This window comes from Pelodiscus sinensis, chromosome Z, assembly GCF_052426305.1.
Source record: "Pelodiscus sinensis isolate ZL-2025 chromosome Z, ASM5242630v1, whole genome shotgun sequence".
Taxonomy (NCBI): domain Eukaryota; kingdom Metazoa; phylum Chordata; order Testudines; family Trionychidae; genus Pelodiscus; species Pelodiscus sinensis.
In genome coordinates this window covers 15,945,476-15,971,989 of record NC_143085.1, presented here as the reverse complement: position 1 = coordinate 15,971,989, position 26,514 = coordinate 15,945,476, and the positions used below count along the sequence as shown (strand labels likewise).

Below are 26,514 nucleotides of genomic sequence, written 5' to 3'. Positions count from 1 at the left end.
ATCATGTCTTTGAAACAAAATAACTTTTTCTATAAAAATAGTGTGTGCCTTAAGTGCTTTCTAAAACTGAAAAGGCATGAAGTTGTCCTCCTTAGACACTCATGCACTGACTCTGCCTTATGACTTTGGATGACCGGTGATTTCTTTCCTAGTGTGTATGACTACATACTGTCTCTCTTGGCCTCACACTGATCAAAAAGACCACAGTGCTCCATCAGTCCTCACTGACAAGATAATCTCAGGTACCATCTATTGAAAGCAGTGGAGAACTGCTAGAAAACATGAAGCATTTCCCATACCTGGAAATCATTTCTCCGCCAAAGTCGACATTGATGCGCAAATCCAGCATCACCTGAGCTGCGCAAGCTCTGCTTTTGTCCGCCTGAGATGAAGGGTCTTTGAGAACCAGGTCATCGGTGCCAAGACAAAACTCCTTGTGTATCATGAAGTAGTTATTCCAAAACTGTTGTATGCATGTGAAACCTGGACAACATATATGCGTCACCTGGAAGCACTTGAACAATATCATCAATGCTGCCTTAGGAGAATCCAAAATATCCCTTGGGAGGACAGGCGCATGAACACTGGTGTCCTCGAAGTGTCCAACATGACCAGCATTGAAGCTATCTTTATCTACCAACAACATCATTGGACTGGTCATGTGATCTGGATGCCTAATGAGTGTCTCCCAAAACAGATTCTGTTTTCCAAGCTGAAGGAAGGATGGAAGAGCGTTGGGAGCCAGAGGAAGTGTTTTAAGAACATGTTGAAGTCAAATATGAAAAAGTATGGTATCGGTGTCAAGACTTGGGAGTACGTTGCCCAGGATCGTTCCCAGTGGAGAGTTGTAGTCCGTGAGGGGATGGTACAGTTTGAGAGGTCCTGCTGCAGTGCAGGCGAAGAGAGGCAGAGAAGGAGAAAAAAGTGGCAAAAAGGCATCTCAGCCACCAGTACCTGCCCCTTCTGTGGCTCAAGCATCGGGTTGATCAGTCTTCAACTGATCCACATTATCAGGGTCACAGGAAGACATCCTACTCATTATCGAGTGACTGCCAAGAAGAGGACTATGTATGGCTGAAGAAAGATCATTGGCTTTCAGTAATAAGAAAGAGTTAAGCCTGCCAGAATTGCTTTATACCAGTTTTCTTCAAAACTTACAACCACATCAGTTTGGATTAGCCAAAAAAAAAAAAACAAACAAATTTTGCTTTGGTACTTTCCTTTGATACTTTCCATATATGGAAGTAATGCCCTGACCTCCTCTAGGTATAACCATGCCAGGCCTCTGAGCAAAAGAGATGATCTTGAAAATCATCTTCAAGGACTAGAGTAGCTGTTGGAATCTTAACCTTTGAAACCTAGTCTATTCACTGATAAATAATGCACCTCTGTTAATCTCAGAAAACCATTACTACCATTTAATCGTGAATATAATGCAGACTTTGTTTCCGAGTTTTTTGGGTTAAAGTCAGGGTGCACATTATATATAGGAGTTATTGTTTAAAGTTTTATTTTGGCATTTCCGTGTCAGAAGATGACGAACCTCTGCTATGCTGATGCCACGCTGAGATAGCAGTAAACATGAAATCAACATCAACTGAAATGGCAGAGATTCCTAGAATGCTTTAAAATATTTAAAAACAATAAATAATATGAAATTTACGTCTTACATGTTGTATGAAATAGTTTATAGTTAATTAATTGCTGACATTTTTGAAAATAAGTTATAAACATGGACACCGGATGTGAAGTTGAATTTAAAGGTAATAGAGCGTTGAAATGCCACGTATTCTATAATCGTATGCTCATGTGCTATCAACCAGCAATACAAAAAGGCAAGCAATACAACGCACCGGTATACCATAGACTTGCAATCGAAGAGACTACATTTAACAACGCCTTCGTATCTGTGATGAAGGGTATCATAAAATACATGTACAGTGGGCAAAATTGGGGTGTGCATTATATATAGGAATATAGATTTTTTCATTATGATCAAATTCAAACGTCAGGGTGCGCATTATATTTGAGATTTTACGGTACTAATGTGTTATAGTTTGCTGAGAGCCTGGCTATTTTGTTCTGAATTCCCATAACATTTTGTTGTCTGTCTTGCTCATTTTCAATCCTAATATTCTCCTGCTGGAAATTTAAGTGCCATTTCCATTAAGTGCTATCCAGGAATTGAGTCCTTCTAGGGTTTACCCAAAGTCCCATTACTGTGGCACATAACAGACATTTTTTTTCTTAAAATGATATTTATTGTTGTCTTTGTCTGATGCTAGATGTGTTGCATGTTGTTTCTTTCCTTTGTTTAATTCACATATATGAGGCATCTCTATTTTGGTGCATTCTAACCTTTGTCGTCATGTGGCTACTGCAATTGCTGTTTAGTGTTTTGTCAAATCTAGGAAACATCAGTGTAATTTACGTTCTGGTCTGTGTGTGCAAGTGCATTTTTGAACAGTTGACAGTTTAGTTGATGAGAGGTATCCGTTTCAATTTCTAGCATTGTAGTATCAGAGAGATAAAGGACTCAAGGGGTCAATATAAGGTAGTCTCCTATGCTGAGACAGAACCAGATAAACCTAGTCCATTCATGATAGGTGTTTGCCAACCAGTTCTTTAAAAAAAAATCTTCAAAGGCAGAGATTCTACAACCTTCCTTGGAAGATTATTCCAGAAATTAACTACCCTTATAGTTAAGAAAATTTTTCCTAACATTTAGCCTAAATCTCCCTTAGAGCAGATTAAGCCCATTGTGTTTTGTCCTATCTTCATAGACTTCTAGAACAATTATCACTGCTCTCTCTACAATCTTCAAATATTTTAAGGACTATTATATCCATTTCTCTTGTCCTACTCCAGTCATCTTTCCTCAAGACTAAACATTCCTAGCTCTTTTAACCTTTTGTCAGGGTCAGGTTTTTTTCTTTGTTGATGTTCCTTGCCTTTAGTATCTCTTAGGCATGTAAAAGTGTTGTCGATTAATGGATTAACCAATAAGCAAAAGCTTACAGGTTAATGCTATAGACTACACACATTCTCCCTCCCCCCCCGCCCGCCCTCCCCCAGTAAATTTTTTAGCAGGCTGGCCAGCAGCCCAGCTCAGTCCCGGCTTGTGCTGGGTCCGGGACCTACCCCTGCTGTGCCTCTGCATTTAAAGTGTATTAGGAACCAGGTGGGCAGGCAGCCCAGCTCAGTTCCGGCTCACACCAGGTCCGGGAGCTCAGACCCGACCCCCCCCAGACAGCGGCTGCTGCCACCCTGTGCTGATGTCTCTATCAGAAGCAGCACGCAGGGAGATAAGCAGCCAGTCCATGAGGGGAGCTGGTTTTTAAACAGAGGCAGTTTTGTGGAGTGGGGCTGGAGCGCACTGGCTGCCGGCCCCACTCCAAGGGACTATAGAATTGAGTAACAGATAAGAATTCATGAGTTTAATTGACTGTTCAGTTAACTGATATTTAACATCCCTAGTATCTCTCCAATTAGTCTATCTTTCCTAAAGTGTGGCATCCTTAACTTCAGGAAGTCTCCTATGCCAACTAGAGTGGGAAATTCCCTCCCATGTCTTTACAAATGACATACATATTACTATCCAGAATATTAGCATTTTCATGACTGCATGATAATGTTGAGTCATATTCAATTTATGATCCACTATAACTACCAGATACTGAACAGCAGTCCTACCACCTTTTCAGGTATTCCCCCTTTTTTAGTTGTGTATTTGGTTTTTGCCTTCCTAATTAAAGTATTTTGCACATGTCTTTAATGAATTTCACCTTGGTGATTTCAGATCAACTCTCCAATTTGTCATGGCCCTCTTGAATTCTGATCCTGTTCTCCAAAGCACTTGTGACCCCTCCCATCTGCACCTGCACATTTTCTAAGCATATCTTACTGTGTTAGCTAGCAGATTATCTAAGAAATCTGTTCATGTTTCAAGTGGCACAGGACTCCTCATTGTTTTTGCAGATACAGATTAAACACGCTACCTATCTGAGACTTGCATGACCAAAGTCATTAATGTCCTTCATACATTTATGACTTGGGTGTCAGTGTGAAAACACTGGTGAAAAACATTTCAGAGTAATCTTGTGCCATCATTATAACTAATGCTACTGTTCCTTAAAGTTCATATAGATAAACAAATGAGTCTACTTTCCTTACCATGGTGGAGAGAGAAATTGGTGACCACTATAAGTGACCAGTCAGAGCATTGCTTTTCATGAATATCAGAGTCAGCCTTAAGGGACTCACAAAGTCCTTGGTCTTTGCCCTTTTAAATTGAGAGACTTAGTAATGTGAAAGCTTTCTTTTTTTTAATACCTTGCAAAAGGCCTTAAATTTCAAATTTATGCAAACTACTCTCTAAGTGTGCTTCTTAGTGTTTTTTCCCCTAAAGATCACAGGTTATCCACCCAGTTATAGAGTTACCCAAAACTCTCATGTCCAGCAGAACCAAAGTTATAGATGTTTTGATTTTTGTCGTTGATTTTAGCAAGACAGTCATTTCACTGCTGTAGTAGATGATGTTGCCCAATCTACTTTTGCTGGGACGAGGACAGTAGCAAGTTCCTGAGCAACTACTGAGCCAATTCTTGTGCTGAACAACTACAGGGAGTCCCCGAGTTACGCGGATCCGACTTATGTCGGATCCGCAGTTACGAACGTGGTTTGCTGCCCGTCTCCCTGGTCTGCTGAAAACAAGCAGACCAGGGAAACGGGAAGCAAAGCCTCTGAGGACGCCGGCAGCGGGACAGCTGTGGCGCATCTGGGCTGTCCGCTGCCCGCGTGCTCCGCGGCTTTACTCCACGTCTCCCCAGACCAGGGAGACGGGGAGCAAAGCCGGGGAGCACGCGAGGAGTGGACAGCCCAGACGCGCCGCGGCTGTCCCGCTGCTGGCGTTCTCAGAGGCTTTGCTCCCCGTCTCCCTGGTCTGCTGGAGACCGACAGACCAGGGAGACGGGGAGCAAAGCAGAGCAATGCCGCGGAGCACGCGGGCAGCGGACAGCCCAGACACGCCGCGGCTGTCCCGCTGCCGGCATGCTCCGCGGCTTTGCTCCACTTTGCTCCCCGTCTCCCTGGTCTGCTGGAGACCAGCAGACCAGGGAGACAGGGAGCAAAGCCGCGGAGCACGCGGGCAGCAGGACAGCCGCGGCGTGTCTGGGCTGTCCCGCTGCCCCCGTGCTCCACGGCTTTGCTCCAGACGCCTGTGGTACAATAGCTGGGGCGCTGCCGGTTGGTCCCATAGCGCTGCTCTGGGCGCTACTGGACCAACCCGGCAGCACCCCAGATGCTCTGCCCCAGGCGTCCTGATTCAGCCACTGCTGGTCAGTTTCAGCAGCGGCTGAATCAGGACGCCTGGGGCAGAGCAGCTTGGGTGCTGCTGGGTTGGTCCAGTAGCGCCGCTCCTCGGCGCTATTGGACCAACCCAGCAGCACCCAAGCTGCTCTGCCCCAGGCGTCCCCAAGTCAGCCGCTTCTGAAACTGACCAGCGCTGACTACAGCGCTGACTACTGACTACAGGCAGCAGCTGACTTGGGGACGCCTGGGGTTCTTAAGTTGAATCTGTATGTAAGAACTGGCATCCAGATTCAGCCTGTTGAAACTGATCAGCGGCTGATTCCAGGAAGCCCAGGGCAGAGCAACTCTGCCTCGGGCTTCCCGTAGTCAGCCGCTGGTCAGTTTCAGCAGCGGCTGAATCTGGATGCCAGTTCCGACTTACATACAGATTCAACTTAAGAACAAACCTACAGTCCCTATCTTGTACATAACCCGGGGACTGCCTGGAATATAATCTTCTTCAGATGGAGGGGCAATTCCATCTCTCAAGAAATTATGCTATAGCAAAATGAGCAAGTGGCTAATAGTAGCTCTGACAAGGACCTTCGGTGGCCTTTGCTGAATCACACACGCAGAGTTTGAGAAACTTACAGAACTCCATGGGGGAGATTTTCAAAAGAGCCTTCCTGACTTTGAAACACAAGTGCTTATAGGATGCTTTCTTAAATCATTTAGTTGCTTTTGAAAATCTTAATCATGATCAGCGATTTTTGCTTTTTCCTCCCCTTTCAAATTTCAGTTATTGGCCCTTTGCATTCCTTGGGCATTATTGGCTACTTTCTTATAAGCTTCTTGGAGAGGTTTGAAAGGGTAGTTGACTTGAAAATCAGTTCAGGAAGAGTGGTTCAGGCATAAAGAGACATTCCGAAAGAAAATGCAAGATGAGGAATCAAGGAAGGCATCAGTGGTTGAGTAGAGGGTTAATACAATAAGAGACCAGAGCAGATGAACGTTGAGGGTCTTGGTTGTGCAGATACCATTACACTTGGTGTATATGCCAGAAAATAATCTTGCTAGCTCTCCTCAAAATCCTCTAGCACTCATATACATAGTGTAGTGTGAGCATGATAGACAAGATTGCTTTTCTGCATAAATGCTTTGGTGGCCTGTGGTGTGAATCTGTCTAAGAAATAAAGCCTACTGAGGTAATATAAACTATGCCCTTTATCACCACTAGGATATTTTCAGTAAATAATTGTTTGCTCTAGGCTTACTGGCAGACTTGTGTTGTTTTTTCCTGCCTGTGCCCATTATTATGGTTGCTTCTGACTGTGATTGGAGGATCTGTCAACATATGATGGTGTCCTAGGCACTGACTCTGTGAGTGCTAAAAAAAATAGTGGGTGCTCTGCACCCACCAATAGCCCCAAATGTCAGTGGCCCCATCTATCTGCTCCTTCTTCTCCCTTTTATCACCTCCCACTTGCCACAAACAGCTATTCAGCAGCATTCAGGAGGTGAGGAAGAGCAGAGGCAGGAAATGGTCAGGGAAAGGTGGAGTGATGTCAGGGCAGCCATGAAGGCTTGAGAGGAAAGCGTCTTGAGGGAAGTGGGAGCAAAGCCTGAGGTGGAGTTGTTGAGTTGTGGAGTTGAGGTAGCTTGGCTTCATGTAGGCTCATTGGTCACAGCAGTGAGGAAAGGTCACTCTATGGCTGCTCACTGGGAGACCCCAGGCATGCCCTGGTGACAACATTTAGTGTAGACTGTCTTAGAGTTTGTCCCACAGGGGAATATGCAGATTACCCATTGATTTCATTAGATCAGTTGACTGACAAGTTCCTTCAGGAAGCCTCTCTGCCAAGGCTTACCTAAAACATTTTGTGTACAAAGAGCAGGGAAATAGGGCCAGGGAATATCTGTTTTTCATGGAGATGTGATTACTATATTTGTTTAAAGTGAGACTGTTAGATTCATTCACAATTATTAAAGGGTTGGTGGGGTCATGATGGGCAAGAATCAATTAACCATTTTAAAAAGTGAAATAGGATTCTGTATGTTTTTCTAGCAGGGTGGCATAATAGGTTGCAGTTCTGAATTTAAAAAAAAACAAAACAAAAAACTACAGCCACCTCTATACCCTACATGCGTTCATAGACTTATTGTTCTTCAGAGTTTTTAAGATGGTGATCATCTTCAGTGTTTGCAAGTGAGATTAAAAGCATGTGTGCTGACTTGTAAGAGAGGCCATTTCTGCTTTGATTGGTGGGGTTTGGAGAAGAAGTTGTAAACTGATACTTTTCTAAAACTGTACTTTTAAAACAAAGTTGAAACAACCTTGAGAATTTAAGAGTAATTTATCAGCAAAAATTAGTTCTAGTACCTAACATTAGGAACACGTTAGCAGTTGCTTTAATATTGTAGATAGATGGGAAAACATTAGGCTTCCTAAATTTGGGATTAGATTTAATCATGCTTCATGTGAGAGAATTTGTGAGCCAAATGCTAATACAGTTGATTTAAAGTAAGATTACTAAATGTAATTCTAGTTTGTGAATTTGAGCTACTAAGGCTGGCAGCCAATAAAAATTCAACCTCGGTTGAAATATTTTATTACTGCTTTCATAACTGCACTTGGGTAGCGTGGTTGGGTGTGGAAGGGAGTTTCAGAATGACTAACAAACCATACTTAGTGCATTTTTTAGCAATTAATACAAATCTATATACATGTTAAGATAGATTGGAATTGAAAGTCTACATTTTATACTGCAGATTTGATAAACTGTTTTTGTCACAGTGTCTCAAACTAATCTATTGATAAGGGAGGGTTTTTGTTTTGTTTTGTTTTGTTTTTAATGCTGTTGCGTGCTAAGCTTTCTCTTGGCTCTGCCTGGGCAGGAAAAAGGGGAAACTAGAAAACCCCATTAGCTGTCCATTTGTAGAATATCCAGGCTTTACTCTCAGTACACAAAGAAATACAACGGTAGGAAGTTGTTTCACATCCGAGCCAAGATAAGGTCCTGGAGGTTTATTATTTTTGTTGCCTGATAGCATCAGGACTGTGGAGCAAGGGGCAGAGAAGAAACAGCAGATCAACATCCCATGGGGACTGCAGAAGGGAAGACAGACAGATAGCCAAGTGCCGACAGCTTCAGTCAGTACTCCCAGAGGAAGTGTTGGTTTCACCAGATGAAATTAATACGCAGAAGTCCTTACTGAGGCATTCAGAAGTGACATTGTTTGGGGGGCCTGGTAATATGGCAGATGTGTAAAGCAGTGAATCATATGTTTACATATAATTAGATCTGCATTGACAAGCCAGGTTTTCCTTTTGTTTAATAATTTCCTACATTAACATCAAAGACCTTGTTTTTTATAATGCAAACACATTTCCCTTTTTGTTTTGCTTTGCTATAGCTCTGTGTTAACATCAAACACAAAACCCTGGATCCCACACAAAGAGTGCATCCTCCTGTTCCCTTCCTTTATAGCCTCTAAAAATAGATTCTGCTTTACCAGAAGGAAATTTTTCCTTATTTGGATTTATTTTGCTAATTTATCCAATGTGATCATATTTGCCTTTGCAAATTCTGTTGATACTAGATAACTTGATTCTGCATGTTATCTTTAAAATTTTATTTGTACAGTGGTTGAGCTTAGAACAGCCATTGAGGATCAGGACCTGTTGTGCTAAGCATTGTACAGACTGCTCAGTGGAATTTTATCAAGCTTTACATAGACAAGTAGCCTGCTTTCTGCAGGTTTTTGCCATTTAGATTCCAGGCCACATGCATTTTTGTATCAGATATATAACTTAGAGACACCATCAACTTAAATTTGTTCCAAGATAAAAACTTTGCTAAAAGACCATGACCAGCAGAAGCATTGCCATAAATACACAAACGTTCCCATATAGCAGTGGTCCCCAACCTTTGAGGTTGTCGGGCGCCAGGGGGCGTGGCCGTTTACCCGCCAGGCGCCAGAGGGCGGGGACACATGCGCGCCGGGGGGCAGGCCCCCCCCTTGCCGCATGCCGGGGGGCGGGCCCCCCCTTGCCGCATGCCGGGGGGCGGGCCCCCCCCTTGCCGCATGCCCGGGGGCGGGCCCCCCCCTTGCCGCATGCCCGGGGGCGGGCCCCCCCCAGCCGCGTGCCCGGGGGCGGGCCCCCCACGCCGCACGCCTGGAGGCGCTCACCCCGCCAAGTGCCGCGCGCCCGGGGCCGCTCCCCCCGCTGAGTGCCGTGCACCTGGGGCCGGCGCTCCCTCCGCCGAGTGCCGCGCGCCCGGGGCCGGCACTCCCCCCCGCCGAGTGCTGCGCGCCTGAGGCCGGCGCTCCCCCCGCCGAGTTCCCGGGGCCAGCGCTCCCCCCCGCCCTTCCCCCCCGCCGAGAGACGTGCGCCCGGGGCCGGTGCTCCCCCCGCCGAGTGCCACGCGCCCGGGGCCGGCGCTCCCCCCCGCCGCGTGCCCGGGGCCGGCGCTCCCCCCGCTGAGTGCCGCGCGCCCGGGGCCAGCCCCTCCCCCTCGCCGCGCGCCTGGGGCCGGGGCCGGCGCTCCCCCCCCGCCGCGTGCCCGGGGCCGGCGCTCCGCCCCGCCCCCTCCGCCGAGTGCCACGCGCCCGGCGCTCCCCCCGCCAAGCGCACTCCCCCCGCAAGCGCCCGTGCGCGATGTGCCTGGGGCCAAGCCAGCCCCGAGCACCTGGCGGGCGCATTGAAATGCCCGCGGGCACCGTGTTGGGGACCACGGCCATATAGTATACGAGACACAAACATTGTATCACAAAGAAATTGAAAGTGAATTGAACTTCACTGATTTTCTTCATTATCCTAGCTGAAAGAAATGAAAAGGTAAAGAAAGATGGTCAAAAAGGTGAGGGAAGGATAGATTTGTTAGAGGTTCTTTCACTTTACCTCAGTGTTTCTTAAACTGTATTCCGTGGCACACCTGTGTGCTGCGAGGCAGTTGGAGGTGTGCCGCAGTGAACAACAGAATTAAAAATAGCCTCCCTTAAAGAGGCAGGCAACCCTTTAACTTTCCCCTGACCCTTTTTCCTCAATAACTTCCCCTCTCTTCCAACCCTTCCTCCCCCTCCCTCCACCTCCCGACCTTTTTTTTTTTTTTTGCTCAACAAAAAATCCTTGGTGTTCCTCATTTAAAAAAAATAATTATTTGGTATTCCTCAGTCTTAAAAATTTTACGAAACACTACTTTAGTTGAATGCTAATTTCTGAGAAGATATGATACTTTGTTTTTAAATAATATATATGTTGATAACTGCATTTAATATGTAACATTAAACCTTCTGGTTCTGATGTTAACACAGAGCTATAGTAAAGCAATGGTCTTATCATTTTGTTGTGGGATAACTTTCTTGAAAATGATCTAAACTAAGGCACTTGTAATGCACTTTTTCCTTCTTGTTTTATTGAAGAGCACCAAGTTCTTGGAAACTTTTGACAGTGAATAATGGTTCTTTTAGATTAAAGTTGATGAAATATATTAACTTAAGTTTTTACATTTCCTTAAAGGCCGAACACCTGACACTAAAACTCTGAATCTGGAGACAGTTGGGGTGAAAATTAACTCTGAAACTGGAAAGATCATTGTTGATCCCAAAGAAGCTACTTCTGTTCCTCACATTTACGCAATTGGAGACATAACAGAGGTACAATGTCTACATAAACTATTTTACAATAACAGGAACTGACTTATAACTAGTAATCAGATGTCATCCTGCTCTAGCATAGTGGTTCTCAAATGTTTTGACCTGCAGCTCACTCCGCTCAATGCAGACCTTTCCATGGACCACCAGCCAACTACCCATGATGACAAAATGGGTGCAGGAGAGTATGAGGTGGGGGTCTGGCCAGAAAGGAAGACGCAGGAACAGGCTTGGGCAGTCTGGCTGGGAGGAAGGATGTAGGGATGGGCTGATGGGGAGGCTGCTTTGGCCAGGAGGGAAGTTGGGTACAGGAGCAGGGTAAGGGCTCTCGGTGGGAAGGACGGTGCAGGAGTGGGCTGAGGATGTGGGGTCTCAGTGGGAAGTTGGTGTATGAAGGGGATGGAGTGTGGGGGTCTGGGCATGAGGGAGATAAGAGGCACTTACTCTGTGCCTCCTGTCATTTCTGGGCACCACCACCACCCCCGGTGCTCCCAATGATTCTAGCCAATGGGAGCAGTGGGGAAAGTCTCCAGAGAAGCAGTTTCCTGTGCTGCCATTTCCCCAAATGGCCCATACCTCAGCCTGCTCCCTTCTTCCAAATAATCAGGACTGACACTCCAACCTTGCAGGAGCAGGGCTGGACTGGCAGCACAGGCTCCCTATTGTGGGAGCGGGGAGCCTCAAGCCCATGGCCCACCTGCATGATGCTTATGGACCACACTTGGAGAACCACTGCTCCAAGCACATATACAGTATTTTGGTCTTTTTTAATTTGTACAATGGTATGTCAGCCACCTGGACCAATAATTTCCCTGACCAAAATCTTGTTAAGTCTTTCTGTATTGGATTAAAGTTGATGATTATCAGGAAATGCATTACCAAGCAGAAGATAGAAAAATATCTTTAATATTGTTTTATCCCTTCAAATCAATCTCTTCATGCAATCCATGAACATTGAATTAAAATATAAATAATTACTAGAGCTGAATGAATAATTCTCAGTATGTCTAAAAAATGTGAAAAGTTCAATGAATATTTAATATTTTTAGAATTTTCTTATTTAATTGTAATTTGGTCACATGACACTTTGTCTTCCCTAGTTTGGAATGCTTCTGGCACAAGAATTGGCATCTTTGAATCCTAAAATTTGATTACCCTGAATATTTGTTCATGTGGTTCTGCTTTTCATTCTGTGAACATTCATGCCAAGTAAAACTCAGTTGCTCAGAAGTTCATGGCAAAGGAACATAAAAGGGGCACAAACATTCTAAAAACTCATTCAGTAATTAGTAAAACAAAATGAGCAAAGCAAATAATCACAGATTATTGCAGCATTAACCCTACTCTAATAATAATCTACAAAATGTGCTCTGACAACAGTTTCTTGCACCTGTTAGAATGTATTTTGAGCCACAAGGCCAGTTTGGTCATGTAAAAACTCAAGAGAATCAATATAAACTGAGCATCTAGAAACAAGTTGTCTTCATAAAATATTTAATTATGTATGTTTGCACTGTCTTACAGTGATAGCAAGTACTCTTGCTTATAAATCAAGTTGCTTCTATTCCCAAAGCACATCTTATAAATATTTGAGATAGACAATACTATGGGCCTGGTCTTGCAAAGTACAGCTTTTCCTCAGCTACCACTGGAGTTATTGGCTGTTGAGTGCATCAGTGCTTTTCAGGTTTGGTCTTTATATACCTGAGATCTTGTTTTTCAAAACAGTTTTAATACCGTGGTGACATCCAAAGGATGTATACAGTATAAATTGAAAGCTCTTTAAACAATTTGTAACTCTGCCACATTTAAACAATATAGTTATTCCAACTCTTCCAAGAGGTGTGGTAGGTTACATAATGTCCTGAGGATAGTTGACCACATTCCTAACTAGACCTCTGGAACCAGACACACATCTCATAAATCTACCTCTCCACCTTTAACCTTTTCCCCTCCATCTAAGCTCGCACCCCTTCCTGTTTATCTGTCTGTCTGTCTCTCTCTCATTCTGATGTCTTCTCTGGGATGATCTGTTACTTCCTTTTAAGCTGTCAAAACTGAACTGCTCCTTTCCTCCTAAACTCTTTCCCTTCCTCCTTTTTCCATCATTGTTGACAACTTCACTATTACTCTACACCACTCAGACTCACAATTTTAAGGGTTATCTTTGACTTCTCACATCCAGACTCTCACCATTTCTTATCAGTTCTACTTCTGTGACATTTCTAGACATTTGCTGCATCCACTCAGTACCTGAACTCTTTCTCCTTCTTGCTCCACCTCCCACTCAAAATTTATTTGGGTTGGGGTTTTTTGGTCTCTTCCTTTTGAACCATCAGAGATGGCCAGAGCTGGGAATGGGACACTGGATGGGGTATGCATGTGCTCTGAAGTGCCACTAGAAGTTCTTTCTCAAATGTCTTGTTCTTGCTCAGATGCGCAGGATAGAGCTGGGAATAAGGATGTTAAATATCCATTAATTTACTAGTCGAGTAGTCGATGGAGTTTCCATTGACTAGTCAATAGGCACTTCCGCATTCCTCCTTTGAAATTTCAAAGGGGGAATGTGGAACTCCACATGCAGCCCAGGGCTAGTAGGAAATCCTGCTGACTCCAGGCTGCATGCGAGCTTTGAAATGTACAAGAATTCCTAGTGGGGACTTTTGTTCATTTCAAAGTGGAATCTCCCTCATGGAGCCCGGGGGTCAGCAGGGAACTCCCCAGCTGATCCTGAGCTCCATGCAGCATTTCAGCAGAACCTGGGATCAGCTGGGGACTCTGCTGACCCCAGGCTCCACGCGGCAGCTGACCCTTTGAATGCCACCTTCGTATTTCAAAGTGGCAGTGCCATACACCTGATCCCAGGCTCAGCTCTTCAATGCTGCCGCTTTGAAGTATTCCCTCTCGCCCCCTTTGCTGCCTCTATCTGATAGAGGCAGCAAGGGGGAGGAGGAGGTGAGTAGTCAACTGAGTATCCAATAAGCATTTGCATTAGCAGTCGACTAGTCAATCCTTAACATCCTTAGCTGGGAAGGGATTTTCTTCTAGGTCAGATTGCCAGTGACCAGGTGTGAGGGGCATTGCCATCCTTTGTTGTATGGTGTGCAAGGTGTGTGCCAGAATCATCCAGTTGTATCTTATTTAATCAATTCCCTACCGTTGATCCCTCCTATTTGCTGCCTTTGGCACACAATAGTTTAATCTTCTGAAGATTGTGTAATACTTTGGTCTACTTGCAGTTGAGTTTTGTGGCTGGGTGGGAATGATGGCCGTTATATACAGGAAGTCAGACTAGATGATGAGGTGATTCTGTCTGTCCTTAAACTCTGTTACTCTGGCCTTTTTTTCTCTTAAATCTCTTTGAAGTTCAGAAGTTAGAGGCAGTGTGAATAGAGTACTGGACTGGAATTCAGAAGACTGGATTCTGTTCACATGATCATCTGATCTGATCATCTGAACTGGGGCTCTCTGTGCTTTGCTCCTCTTCCACACCTTTCTTTCCTGTGTGACTTACCCTCTTGGGCTGAGTACTTGTCTTTCCTCTACCTTAGTCTCACTGTTAAAAATGTCAGCACTTAAAAAGCTCCATTCATGTAACTCATGTTCTCCCTCTTTCTCTTTTCTCTTCTTTTCCTATTCTGGTGTCATTTGTCTCTAAGTCTATTCAATGTAGGGACTCTGTAAAATAATAAGGAAACTCCCATTTTTTACACTGCCAAATCCACTGTGGGACAAGCACTTTAGGAGTTGAATCAGTGCTCAGTGAAGCTCATCTTTATATATCTCTCTATACAGTGTCAGGGCCTTCATTTAAGAAGCTTTTTATAACCCAAGACATAATAGAATCATTACAATTAAAGCCAGAGGGAACCATTATGATCATCTAGTTTGATCTGCATTAACACAGGCCAGAAAATTTCATCTGACGTTGAAGTGCATTTCTGTGGTAAAATTAAGTAATATAATAATTTTATATGAGTACAATTGAAAATGCAATGCTGTTGTTTCTTCAAGTTGTCAGGTTTGAAATCTCCAAGCATTCTAAAACCGTTGGTACACATCATAGCAGGTCTTGTTTGGCCCTTCAGCGTATATGTATTAAGATAGAACCATGTATGTTAGTGTGTCCATATCCTTTGGATAAGACCTTTTAAAAAGAAGAAAAAAGTTCTACTGTCTTCCTTCTTGCTATAGGTCACGCCTGGGCAAAATACAGCCCATAGGCCAAATTGGGCCCATCAAGCCACCTGCTTTTCCCACAGCTCTGCACACTGCTCAGAAAAGTGTCTGTGGGGCTGTTTCTCTTTTTAAAAAAATTGTAAGGTGAGGAAAGGCTTCAGGCGGAACATCCTTCCCCAGCATAATTCCATTGTCTGGCCTCTGGCCAGAAACTGGCAATGGGAGCTGGTTGTTTGGATAACAAGCAGCCACAAAGCACTAGCTCCCTTCCTTCCGGCTCTGTTAATCACACAAGCATATTGCCAGGCAACCTGAGCGGGTGTGCGGTAGGCAGGCTGGTCGAGAAGCTTTTCTAGCTCTTCAAGCTTTTAGCTCTGCAGGCAGGCTGATTGGGCTATTGGCTGGTAAGTCTGGCCAGAGACTGCCTCTGGCACACCAGCCCCTCTCTTCTTCAGCCCTCTGCCCCCTCCTCCCAACATACACAAATCCCCTACTCCCCTCCTGCACCTATACCCAGAGCTGGCATCCAAATTCCCTGCCCAGATCACTGTCCCCTTTTACTCTAGGTTACAAACCAAACTCCTGCATCTTGTCACCTCCCCTAGGTTATAAACCAAATCCTGCAACCCAGTCTCCTGCCCTAGGTCACAATTGCCTCCTTCACCCAAACTCCCTCTCAGACTCCACTTTCTCTCCTGTACCTCAGTCCCTTACCCCAAGCTCCCTTCTACACCCAACCTCCATCCGAGACCTTCATTAATATCTTCATGAATATCAAAGAAGAGTGCGGCCCTTGACCACTTTCCAAAATCTTGGAGTAGCCCCCTGTCAAAAATTATTGCCCATCCCTGCTATAGATGGACATCAGTGACTTTCTCCCCTCCCCATCTTGCCTGTAGAAGTAGGGATTGCCAAAAGGTTCTTGGCCAATACCACTCCTCCATCAGCTTTTGTACAGGATCTTGCATACTGGTTTTCCACTTGTCTGTTCCCCCTACACATAGTAAACAGCTTTTCAGTGCCACTGTAAGTGTATAGTTTGTGACCTGCATTAAGAGTCCTTTGAGATGCATGACTGCTATTACCTCATAAAAATCATTCTCTGCCCCAATTTCCCAAACTCATGTTGCATAGACACTAATTTGCCACTAAATATTAGGAGTTCAGTGGAGTGGTTTACACTCAAGTTTAATCCCACTCACCTATTGAGAAGGACCATTGTTACTTTTAAGATACATACTTGGCTGGTATAAAGGTAGAATTGTGTATGCATGGTTATGATCATTTGCAAAATTAGACCCTAAATTCGCCCAAGTTATTAACTTGTATGAACTTCCCAGGGGTTCATCCAGTACTCTTATAAAGGTCTCAAAATCCTTTCAGTGAATGGTGGTTTTGTTTGTTTGTTTTTTAACTGACAAATGATATCTCATTAGTTTCTTCACTATCAACAATCATGAAAGTGTTGAGGCAGTAGATTTTATGTCTGAGCTTGCAAATATATGTTATGGTTTTGCGTATATATAGATTTGGTATAAATTTTATGTTTGCTAAAATCCTTTCTTCAATATAATTCTTACTGAAGAAGCATGCTACAGCAGGGGTGGACAAGTGAGTCTCCGTGGTCTGCCAAGTCTGCTGATCTGGCCCGCAGCCACCCTGCTGCTCCCCCAGCCCCAGGCCAATGAGACCTGGGAACTGGGGAGCACACGAAGTCTCCTTCTCCTACCAGGTGCTCGCAGCACCAGAGGGAACCTCCAGCTATTCTAAACAGCTGGCAGTTCACTCTAAGTGCCATGTGCCCCTTGCAGATGGTCTGAGGGCAAAGTTACGCATTCTCCTGCTCTCAACCCTGATTGGCCTGGGGAGCATGTGAAGTCTTCTCCCATCACTAGGGTTGTGCAGTGCTTAGAGGGAACCCCTAGCAGTTCAAAACAGCTGGCAATTCTTTCTAAGCCACAACAGGGGGCAGGAAGCTATGACTTAGTGCTCCCCAGACCAATCAGGATCTGTGGGCGGGGAAGATAGGAAGGGTCCTGTCCCCGCCTCTTCCACCCAAGGCGCTGCCCCTTCCAGGGCAGCCCAGAGACACTTCAGAAATTTATGAAGTGGCCACCCTTTAAAAATTATTGCCCACCCCTATGCAACAGATACATGTTTTTTTAATGATGTTTAACATATATAGGAGGAGTCACTGTAAATCCACCTTTTTAAAAGGTGTTATAGCAGTTGAAACAGGGTGAAGGTACAGTATGTTGCTTTGATAGAATGTCCTGAATAGAAATAAGACCCACAAAATGAGTCAAGTTAGAACAAATACACAGCACTTCAAAGCTTTTTAAATGTATAATATACTGCAAGGATTCTTACGAACAACTCAAATCAATGTTAATCAATTTGATAGTTGTACACATGGCTGCAAAATGAGTATTTACTTCAAAAATTTAGCAGGGAAGGTCTTAAAGCTGTTGTTTTATGAGAAATTGTACCTTATCTGCATGGATGTTTTAGTAATTAGTTGGGTTTTGTGGAATGCATGGCAGTGCTTTCACAATTTTATCTCTCGTTCCAATCTTCTATTCATTTCTGGAATGCCAAAACAACATCTGTATTTCCTGCTACAGAAATGATTGGCAGACATTTTTCAGGCAAATGTGTGTAAGAAAAAACAAATGGCAAACTTCATCTGGTAAATGACATTTACAGATCTTGGAAGGGAAAATGCTATGTTTGAAAAGCAATTATTTGATGGATCTTGGAAAAAAGAGCACGGGTTTGCAGTTGCATGATTTGTCATGGTTTGTGGAGAAAAATAGGCCAGTCTTCATTAACGTATAAAGCATGTGCCTCAGGTACACATAAGCACTTACAATACTAAATTGTTTGGATTTAACTTTTGATATGCAAGTCTGTAACTACATTACAACTCAGTGAGTGCACTTGGTTTTGCTATGTTAATAAAGAAGGTACAATGGATGGTATAGGAGACAATAAAAGCCATGAAAAACTACAAAAAGATTTGGAGTTCAGCTGATATGCCCATGTGTACAGAAGTCATTCACAGCTACTGATATATACAGGGGGTACTTACATACCCATTTAAATCTTCCGTATAAGCTGAGAGGAGGGAATTAATCAAAGGTTTTACAGTAGTAAATATAAGTTTGAAAAGCTTGAGCAAGTGGAAAGGGAAATCTTGTTTCTGATATTTATTGAATTCAGTTCCTATGGTGGTGGTTAGTTGTGAATGCCAGGAAACTCTTAGATTGCAAAAGTATTGAGGCAGCCACTTAATGTCTTTGTGAATTTGAGAAATATGACAGAACCTAAATCCACCAAAATGCCAGGGCCCTTTATAAAACATCGTCACAAAATACCTTCCAACTAATGCTGTTGAGTTCCTCGCATCATTTCTTCCCCATTTCCTGATCTCTTTCACACTCGAGGCAAACTTTTCCCTGTCTCTGTTCCTTTCCCTGTGTGGATTCTTTAACCTTGGATGGACTCGTGGGGCTTGTCTTGACAAGAACTTAAATGTGTGTTAGCACTGTTCACCATTAGCTGCGCATTTGTGTGACTACTGTGGAGAAATTCACATACCGTTCAGCTGATAAGCAGAGTGCCCACAGCTAGGTTTTTGTTCCTACTGAGGATCACATACATGCATCAGTGCACATAAAAAATTTATTCCATACATTGATGGAAAAGATTAGAAGGAGCATCGGTTGTTAGGACTTGTTAGCTCACAAGTTCTAACTCAAAAAACAGGACTGTGAAGCACTTTAAAGACTAACAAGATGGTTTAATAGGTGATGAGCTTTCATGGGCCAGACCCACTTCCTCAGATCAAATAGTGGAAGAAAATTGTCACAACCATATATGCCAAAGGATACAAATAAAAAAATGAACACACATGAAAAGGACAAATCAAATTTCAGAACAGAAAGGTGATGGGGGAAAGAGGGGGACGTAAATGTCTGTGAGCTAATGATATTAGAGGTGATAATTGGGGAAGCTATCTTTGTAATGGGTAAGATAATTAGCGCCTTTATTCAAATTTGAGTGTAAAGTGTCGAATTTAAGCATGAATGACAGTTCAGAGGATTCTCTTCAAAGTGATGTCTTAAAAGGTCTTTGAAGCAGGATGCAGGTAATCAAGTCATTGAGACAATGTCCTTTCTGGTTGAAATGGCAAAAAACAGTTTCTTGCAATTTCAACCAGAAAGGACATTGTCTCAATGACTTGATTACCTGCATCCTGCTTCAACGACCTTTTAAGACATCACTTCGAAGAGAATCCTCTGAACTGTCATTCATGCTTAAATTCGACACTTTACACTCAAATTTGAATAAAGACGCTAATTATCTTACCCATTACAAAGATAGCTTCCCCAATTATCATCTCTAATATCATTAGCTCACAGACATTTACCTCCGCCCCTTCCCTCCCCCCCTCCATCCCTCTTCGGTTCTGAAATTTGATTTGTCCTTTTCATGTGTGTTCATTGTTCATATGTGTTCATTGTTTTATTTGTAACCTTTGGTATATTTGGTTGTGACAATTTTCTTCCACTATTTGATCTGAGGAAGTGGGTCTGGCCCATGAAAGCTCATCACCTATTAAGCCATCTTGTTAGTCTTTAAAGTGCTACACAGTCCTGTTTTTTGTTTCAGCTGCACCAGACTAACATGGCTACATTTCTACCACAAGTTCTAACTCGGCTTCTTATCTGAAATGGGACAAATCATTGGGTACTTGCTGTTATGTTTTGCTGTGTTGGGATCCGAAACTCTTGCACCTCTCTGGCTGCCATCACTGGGGAAAATCATATCTTCTGGATGAAGCAAACTTTTTTTAATCCCTTTTCAGGGGCGCCCTGAACTGACACCTACGGCAATTGCTGCAGGAAAGCTGCTGGCTCAACGTCTCTTTGGCCATTCTTCAGAACTGATGGATTATGACAATGTGAGTTGTTAACTTTTTTCTTTAGTATTATTTATAACGGGTGAAAACAAAACCTGACAAGTTACTAAATAGATGAGAAAAATGTTTTTGTAATATGGGGACAGCTTTTCAGAACGGTGCACTGAAACTCTTCACATTACTTCAAAAGTACCCATATCAAACTGTCTATTTTTGTAGACAACAGTAACATTTGGGGTTATTTTATGATGTTAGGTACCCACTACAGTTTTCACTCCTCTGGAATACGGTTGTGTAGGACTGTCAGAAGAAAAGGCAGTGGAACAATATGGACTGGATAACATAGAGGTATGAAAATTTTTAATTGTGCAAGGATGGAGAGATGGGAACTTTACCCCTATGGAAACTATGATAACTTGTAAAAGTGATATTTGTACATCCAGGACTTTTGAGCCCTTAGCCACTACTCCATAATGTTATGATGATTGAATGTAATTGCTCTAGAGAAACCAAGATCCCAATTTCAAAAGCAGTTTGTGTAACAGGTAACTAGGGAAACTTTGTTACTATTTGAATGAGTTACACCGTACAGCCATCATAAATTAAAGTAACGTGCATGTGATGAAAGGGCACATGAATTGATGTGCGTGCTGATTGCACACAACATTGACTGTGGGAGCTGTGTGCTTCCTCAGCATCCAATCAAAGCGCTGCTACAGTTCACTTGGCATTCTCCGCAAATTCTAGGTATGCAAGTACAGTGAGTCAAACAATCTTGCAGCCCACTGAAATGAACAAAGGCCACATATATGGGCCACTCATTAGCTTAGGCTGTCCATCACTGCATTTGAGTCTTCAAAATTATCTGCCTAGCTGCCTTTTCATCTAAAGGTTTCTGATGTCCCCTGGGTGTCTGAAAGAACATAAATGGCAACAAAGTAATTGCTCTTTCCAAGCAGTATGTTTTTGCATACAACATTTAGCTTAAGCATGGCTATAGTTGACCCTGATTACACTATCTATGTGCATACAATAAAGAGATTGATTGGTTTAAACTGAAACTCAGGAAATTAATACCTAAAAAATAACAAAAATTGTTACTAGGCAATCTGGAAAAATTAACCTTTCAGTTTCCCCTGCAGTATATGATTACAGATATGGAGAGCTCACCATTTTTATATGCCTCAAAACCTTAGGAATTCCCTAACCTTTTGATCAAAAGAGGACTGAACCAAATTAAGATCAGATGATAACTGTCAATTCAGCACACTAGAAATGAATATTTTTTTTCAGTATAAATAGCTGAGCTTTTTGTGAGCAAGATGTTTTCCGTTCTTGGTCTTGCTTTCCATGTGTCCTTTTTACCACAGTAACTACATATCTTGTAAGCTTCAAAAAGAAATCTAGTTTATTAGTTAATGCTGTTATAAACATTGGTTCCTGGTTTTTCATGGAATCATAGAATACTAGGACTGGAAGGGACCTCGAGAGGTCATTGAGTCCAGTCCCCTGCCCTCATGGCAGGACCAAATACTGTCTAAACCATCCCTGATAGACATCTAACCTACTCTTAAATATCTCCAGAGATGGAGATTCCACAACCACCCTAGGCAATTTATTCCACTGTTTAACCACCATGACAGTTAGGAACTTTTTCCTAATGTCCAGCCTAAACCTTCCTTGCTGCAGTTTAAGCCCATTGCTTCTTGTTCTATCCTCATAGGCCAAGAAGAACAAGTTTTCTTCCTTCTCCTTGTGACACTCTTTTAGATACCTGAAAACCGCTATCCTGTCCCCCTCTTAATCTTCTCTTTTCCAAACTAAACAAGCCCAGTTCTTTCAGTCTTCCTTCATAGATCATGTTCTCTAGACCTTTAACCATTCTTGTTGCTCTTCTCTGAACCTTCTCCAATTTCTCCACATCTTTTTTGAACTGGACACAGTACTCCAACTGAGGCCTAATCAGCTCAGAGTAGAGTGGAAGAATGATTTCTCGTGTCTTGCTCACAACACACCTGTAAATGCATCCTAGAATCATGTTTGCTTTTTTTGCAACAGCATCACACTGTTGACTCATATTTAGCTTGTAGTCCATTATAACCTCTAGATCCCTTTCTCCTGTACTCCTTTCTAGACAGTCGCTTCCCATTCTCTATGTGTGAAACTGATTGTTCCTTCCTAAGTGGAGCACTTTGCATTTGTCCTTATTAAATTTCATCCTGTTTACCTCAGACCATTTCTGCAATTTGTCCAGATCATTTTGATCCCTATCCTCCAAAGCAGTTGCAACCCCTCCAAGCTTGGTATCATCTGCAAACTTAATAAGAGTACTTTCTATGCCAATATCTAAATAGTTGATGAAGATATTGAACAGAACCAGTCCTAAAACAGACCCCTGCGCAATCCCACTCGTTACTTCTTTCCAGCAGGATTGTGAACTGTTAATAACTATTCTCTGGGAAGGTTATCCAGCCAGCTATGCACCCACCTTATAGTAACCCCATCTAAGTTGTATTTGCCTAGTTTATTGATAAGAATATCATGCGAGACCATATCAAATGCCTTGCTAAAGTCTAGGTGTATCACGTCCACCGCTTCTCCCTTATCCACATGACTTGTTATCCTATCAAAGAAAACTATCAGATTGGTTTGACATGACTTGTTCTTTACAAATCCATGCTGGCTGTTCCCTAATACCTTATTATCTTCCAAGTGTTTGGAGATGATTTCCTTAATTACTTGCTCCATTATCTTTCCTGGCACAGAAGTTAAACTGGTCTGTAGTTTCCTGGGTTGTTTTTATTTCCCTTTTTATAGATAGGCACTATATTTGCCCTTTTCCAATCTTCTGGAATCTCTCCTGTCTTCCATGATTTTCCAAAGATGGTAGCTAAAGACTCAGATACCTCCTCTATCAGCTCCTTGAGTATTCTAGGATGTATTTCATCAGGCCCTGGTGACTTACAGACATTTAACTTTTCTAAGTGATTTTTAACTTGTTCTTTTTTTTTATTTTATCTTCTAAACCTACCCCCTTCACACTAGCATTCACTGTGTCAGGCGTTCCTTCATCAGACTTCTTGGTGAAGACTGAAACAAAGAAGTTGTTAAGCATCTCTGCCATTTCCAGGTTTCCTGTTACTGTTTCCCCCTCCTCACTGAGCAATGGGCTCACCCTGTCCTTGGTCTTCCTCTTGCTTCTAATATATTTATTTATAGAATGTTTTCTTGTTTCCCTTTATGCCTGTAGCTAGTTTGAGCTTGTTTTGTGCCTTTGCCCTTCTAATCTTGCCTCTGCTTTCCTGTATTGTTTGCCTATATTCATCCTTTGTTATTTGTCCTACTTTTCATTTTTTTTGAGACTCCTTTTTTATTTTTATATCATGCCAGATCTCATGGTTGATCCAAAGCTGTCTTTTGCCATATTTTCTATCTTTCCTACATGGCAGAATAGCTTGCTTTTGGGCCCTTAACAATGTCCCTTTGAAAAACTGACAACTCTCTTCAGTTGTTTTTCCCCTCAGTCTTGCTTCCCATGGGACTTTACCTGCCAGCTCTCTGAGCTTACCAAAATCTGCCTTCCTGAAATCCATTGTCTCTAATTTGCTGTTCTCCCTTCTACCATTCCTTAGGATCATGAAGTCTATGACTTCATGATCACTTTCACCCAAGCTGCCTTCCACTTTCAAATTCTCAACCAGTTCCTCCCTATTTGTTAAAATCAAGTCTAGAACAGCTTCCCCCCAGTAGCTTTTTCAACCTTCTGAAATAAAAAGTTGTCTTCAGTGCTGTCCAAGAACTTATTGGATAGTCTGTGCCCCACTGTGTTAGTTTCCCAACATATATCTGGATAGTTGAAGACCCCCCCCATCACCACCAAATCCTGCACTTTGGATGATTTTGTAGTTGTTTAAAAAAAGTCTCGTCCACCTCTTCCGCCTGGGTAGGTGGCCTGTAGTAGACCCCTATCATGTATGCCAATACAGCACTAGTTTATCAGTACCAATTGTGTACAGTAATATTAGTCATGATGTGATGTCAAATGTCTAGTAATTTTAGAATTAAATATTCTAACAAGGAATCCTACTATTAATTTTTCCCAAACAGGTATACCATGCATATTATAAACCTTTGGAATTTACAGTGGCTGAAAGAGATGCTACTCAATGTTACATAAAAGTAAGTGTTCAGGACTTTTAACTTTTATTAAAATGAGATATGGTCTACATTTTGCTTTAGTTAACAAGAAGCATTTGTCAGATTGCAGAAAAACCTTTCAGAATTGATGGGTTCATTTCCCAGTTAGCAGCCTTTTTTTCCTCTAGTTTGTAGTCTCACATTTTTTATATTCCTCACAGAACACATTACATCTTCAAAGCACTTGGTGAATGTTAACAAGTTAGCAGTTCTCACTGTTGAAACTCTGCTGATAGTGGTCAACAAATAACATGTTCAGTTTTTAGGAAATGTTTGAATATTTATTCAGATCAGGATATTATTACGCCTTCTTTTTTTAAAACAAGGCAGACAGTTCTTCATTAGTTAAATATCTTTGAATTGTCACCCCATTTGTGACAATGGGGTGACAATAAAACATAAAAAAAGCCACAAAGGTCTCCCTATTTTAGATCAGAGCTTCAGACCTGAAGCAAATCTCATTTTTTGGAATAGTTCATTTACTCTGATTGTAAGAAGTTTTGCAGACACACCTGACTGTAACAGAGAAGCTTAACTGTGATGAAACATAGTATCACTGAAACATCTGGTATATTTTATAGATTTATTTTGGTTCTGGACATCCAACACTCCAGCCATCTGAAGAAGTGGGCTGTGCCCATGAAAGCTCATGATGCCGTCTACATGTTTTGTTAGTTTTTAAAGTGCTACCAGACTATTTGTTATTTTTAAAGTTTTTCCTGTTTCAGACTAACTTGGCTACCCTTCTGAAGCTTTTGGAATATTTTATGTCAGGCAACTAACTTTTGTGTTTACAGTGGGATGAGTGTATTGACCTAATAGTTCCATATTTCGTTTTGCTCGTAATATCCTATATGCCTAGAATATGCCAGACAATAATAGCTGAGGGGATTGCCAATACAACTGCAAAAATAGCTGGGTTGCTACTGTCAGTTTCCCACCCAGCATAAGAATTGAAGTGTCGTTATTTCTCTACAACCCATTATTTGTAGGACAAAAATGCAATGTTATATAACTAAGTGTCACTGTGCTGATAATGCTCATTAAACTCTCACACAACAAGTGAATATACATTTAACTTGCAGCTGATTTTGAACTCCTCTACAGGGTTCTTTTTGTTTTTTTAAATCTTTTCAGTATTAAGAAATGTCTCATCAGGAATACTGCTGCTATGCAGTAGTGACGAATGAATCCACAGTCCTTTTAAAGCTTTTAACAGTCCAGAGTGACACATGTAGCAGAGCCTTTGGGACCAGTGGAGATTCAGTGCCTGATACAGATGCTCAACTATGTAGGAAAGCTATCACTGTTCTTAGAGTGAAAGTGCTAAAATGTTGTCCTGTATAATACACTTGCCAACATTGTTTTGAAACAGAGGTGAGCATTCAGTGAGTCAGGCCTCCACACTCATAATTGTCCACAGCAGATTCAACACTCTTGGCTCCTTTCTGGGTTTGACTGACTTAAAAAAAAGTCACTTTGTATATATGCTAAATGTATCTAGCAAGATGGTCTGCCATAAATGTTCTTTAACTAAATTATAACACAGGGTGACCTGTGCTCAGTGGTGACTATCTTTGGAAGTTCAGCTAATCAGCTGCTAAGAATTCCCATGTGTCCAGCCCATATTTCAATCAGAGATGTACTGACTTGTCCAATCCGAGTTTAAATGATGTTAGGCGAGGATGGGTATGCGACCACCAAGGACTTTTATAGACTATCATCCAAATAACAAACCACATAGCATGTCACATACATGATTTAAATCACTGTTTAAATGGCTCACTAAAGACTGCAGGAAGTGCCATAGAGAAGCCAAAGTGTTGAGAATGTAGATTAAAGCCTCAATTCAACAAATCATTTAAGCCCATTCATAATCCCACTGAAACACATTAAGCATGTGCTTAAATGCTTTGTTGCATTGAGATAGGCAGCTGAACTGATGCCTTGAGGGAGACTAGTTCCATTTAGCCCAGTTCCATACCCTATCTTTAGTGATAGAAATGTAGCCGTCTTAGTCTGGTGTAGCTGAAACAAAATACAGGACTATGTAGCACTTTAAAGACTAACAAGATGGTTTATTAGATGATGAGCTTTCGTGGGCCAGACCCACTTCTTCAGATCAAATAGTGGAAGAAAATAGTCACAACTGTATATACCAAAGGATACCGTTAACCCTGGTACTTTCCCTTGCAACAAACCCCGTTGCCAGCTTTGTCCACATATTCACTCTGCTGACACCATTATTGGGCCTAACCAAGTGAGTTATA

General features: G+C 42.5%; 1 protein-coding gene across 2 annotated transcripts in view; it reads left to right on the top strand.

Moving 5' to 3' along the window:
- Nucleotides 1-26,514, top strand: part of TXNRD2 (thioredoxin reductase 2) — a 75,838-nt gene that overhangs the window by 40,353 nt on the left and 8,971 nt on the right. For both annotated transcript variants that reach the window (XM_075898330.2, XM_075898329.2), the window contains exons 12-15: nt 10,811-10,947; nt 19,994-20,089; nt 20,303-20,395; nt 24,155-24,226. In XM_075898330.2, coding sequence (XP_075754445.2) covers nt 10,811-10,947; nt 19,994-20,089; nt 20,303-20,395; nt 24,155-24,226 — 398 coding nt within the window. The remainder of the gene's footprint in view (nt 1-10,810; nt 10,948-19,993; nt 20,090-20,302; nt 20,396-24,154; nt 24,227-26,514) is intronic.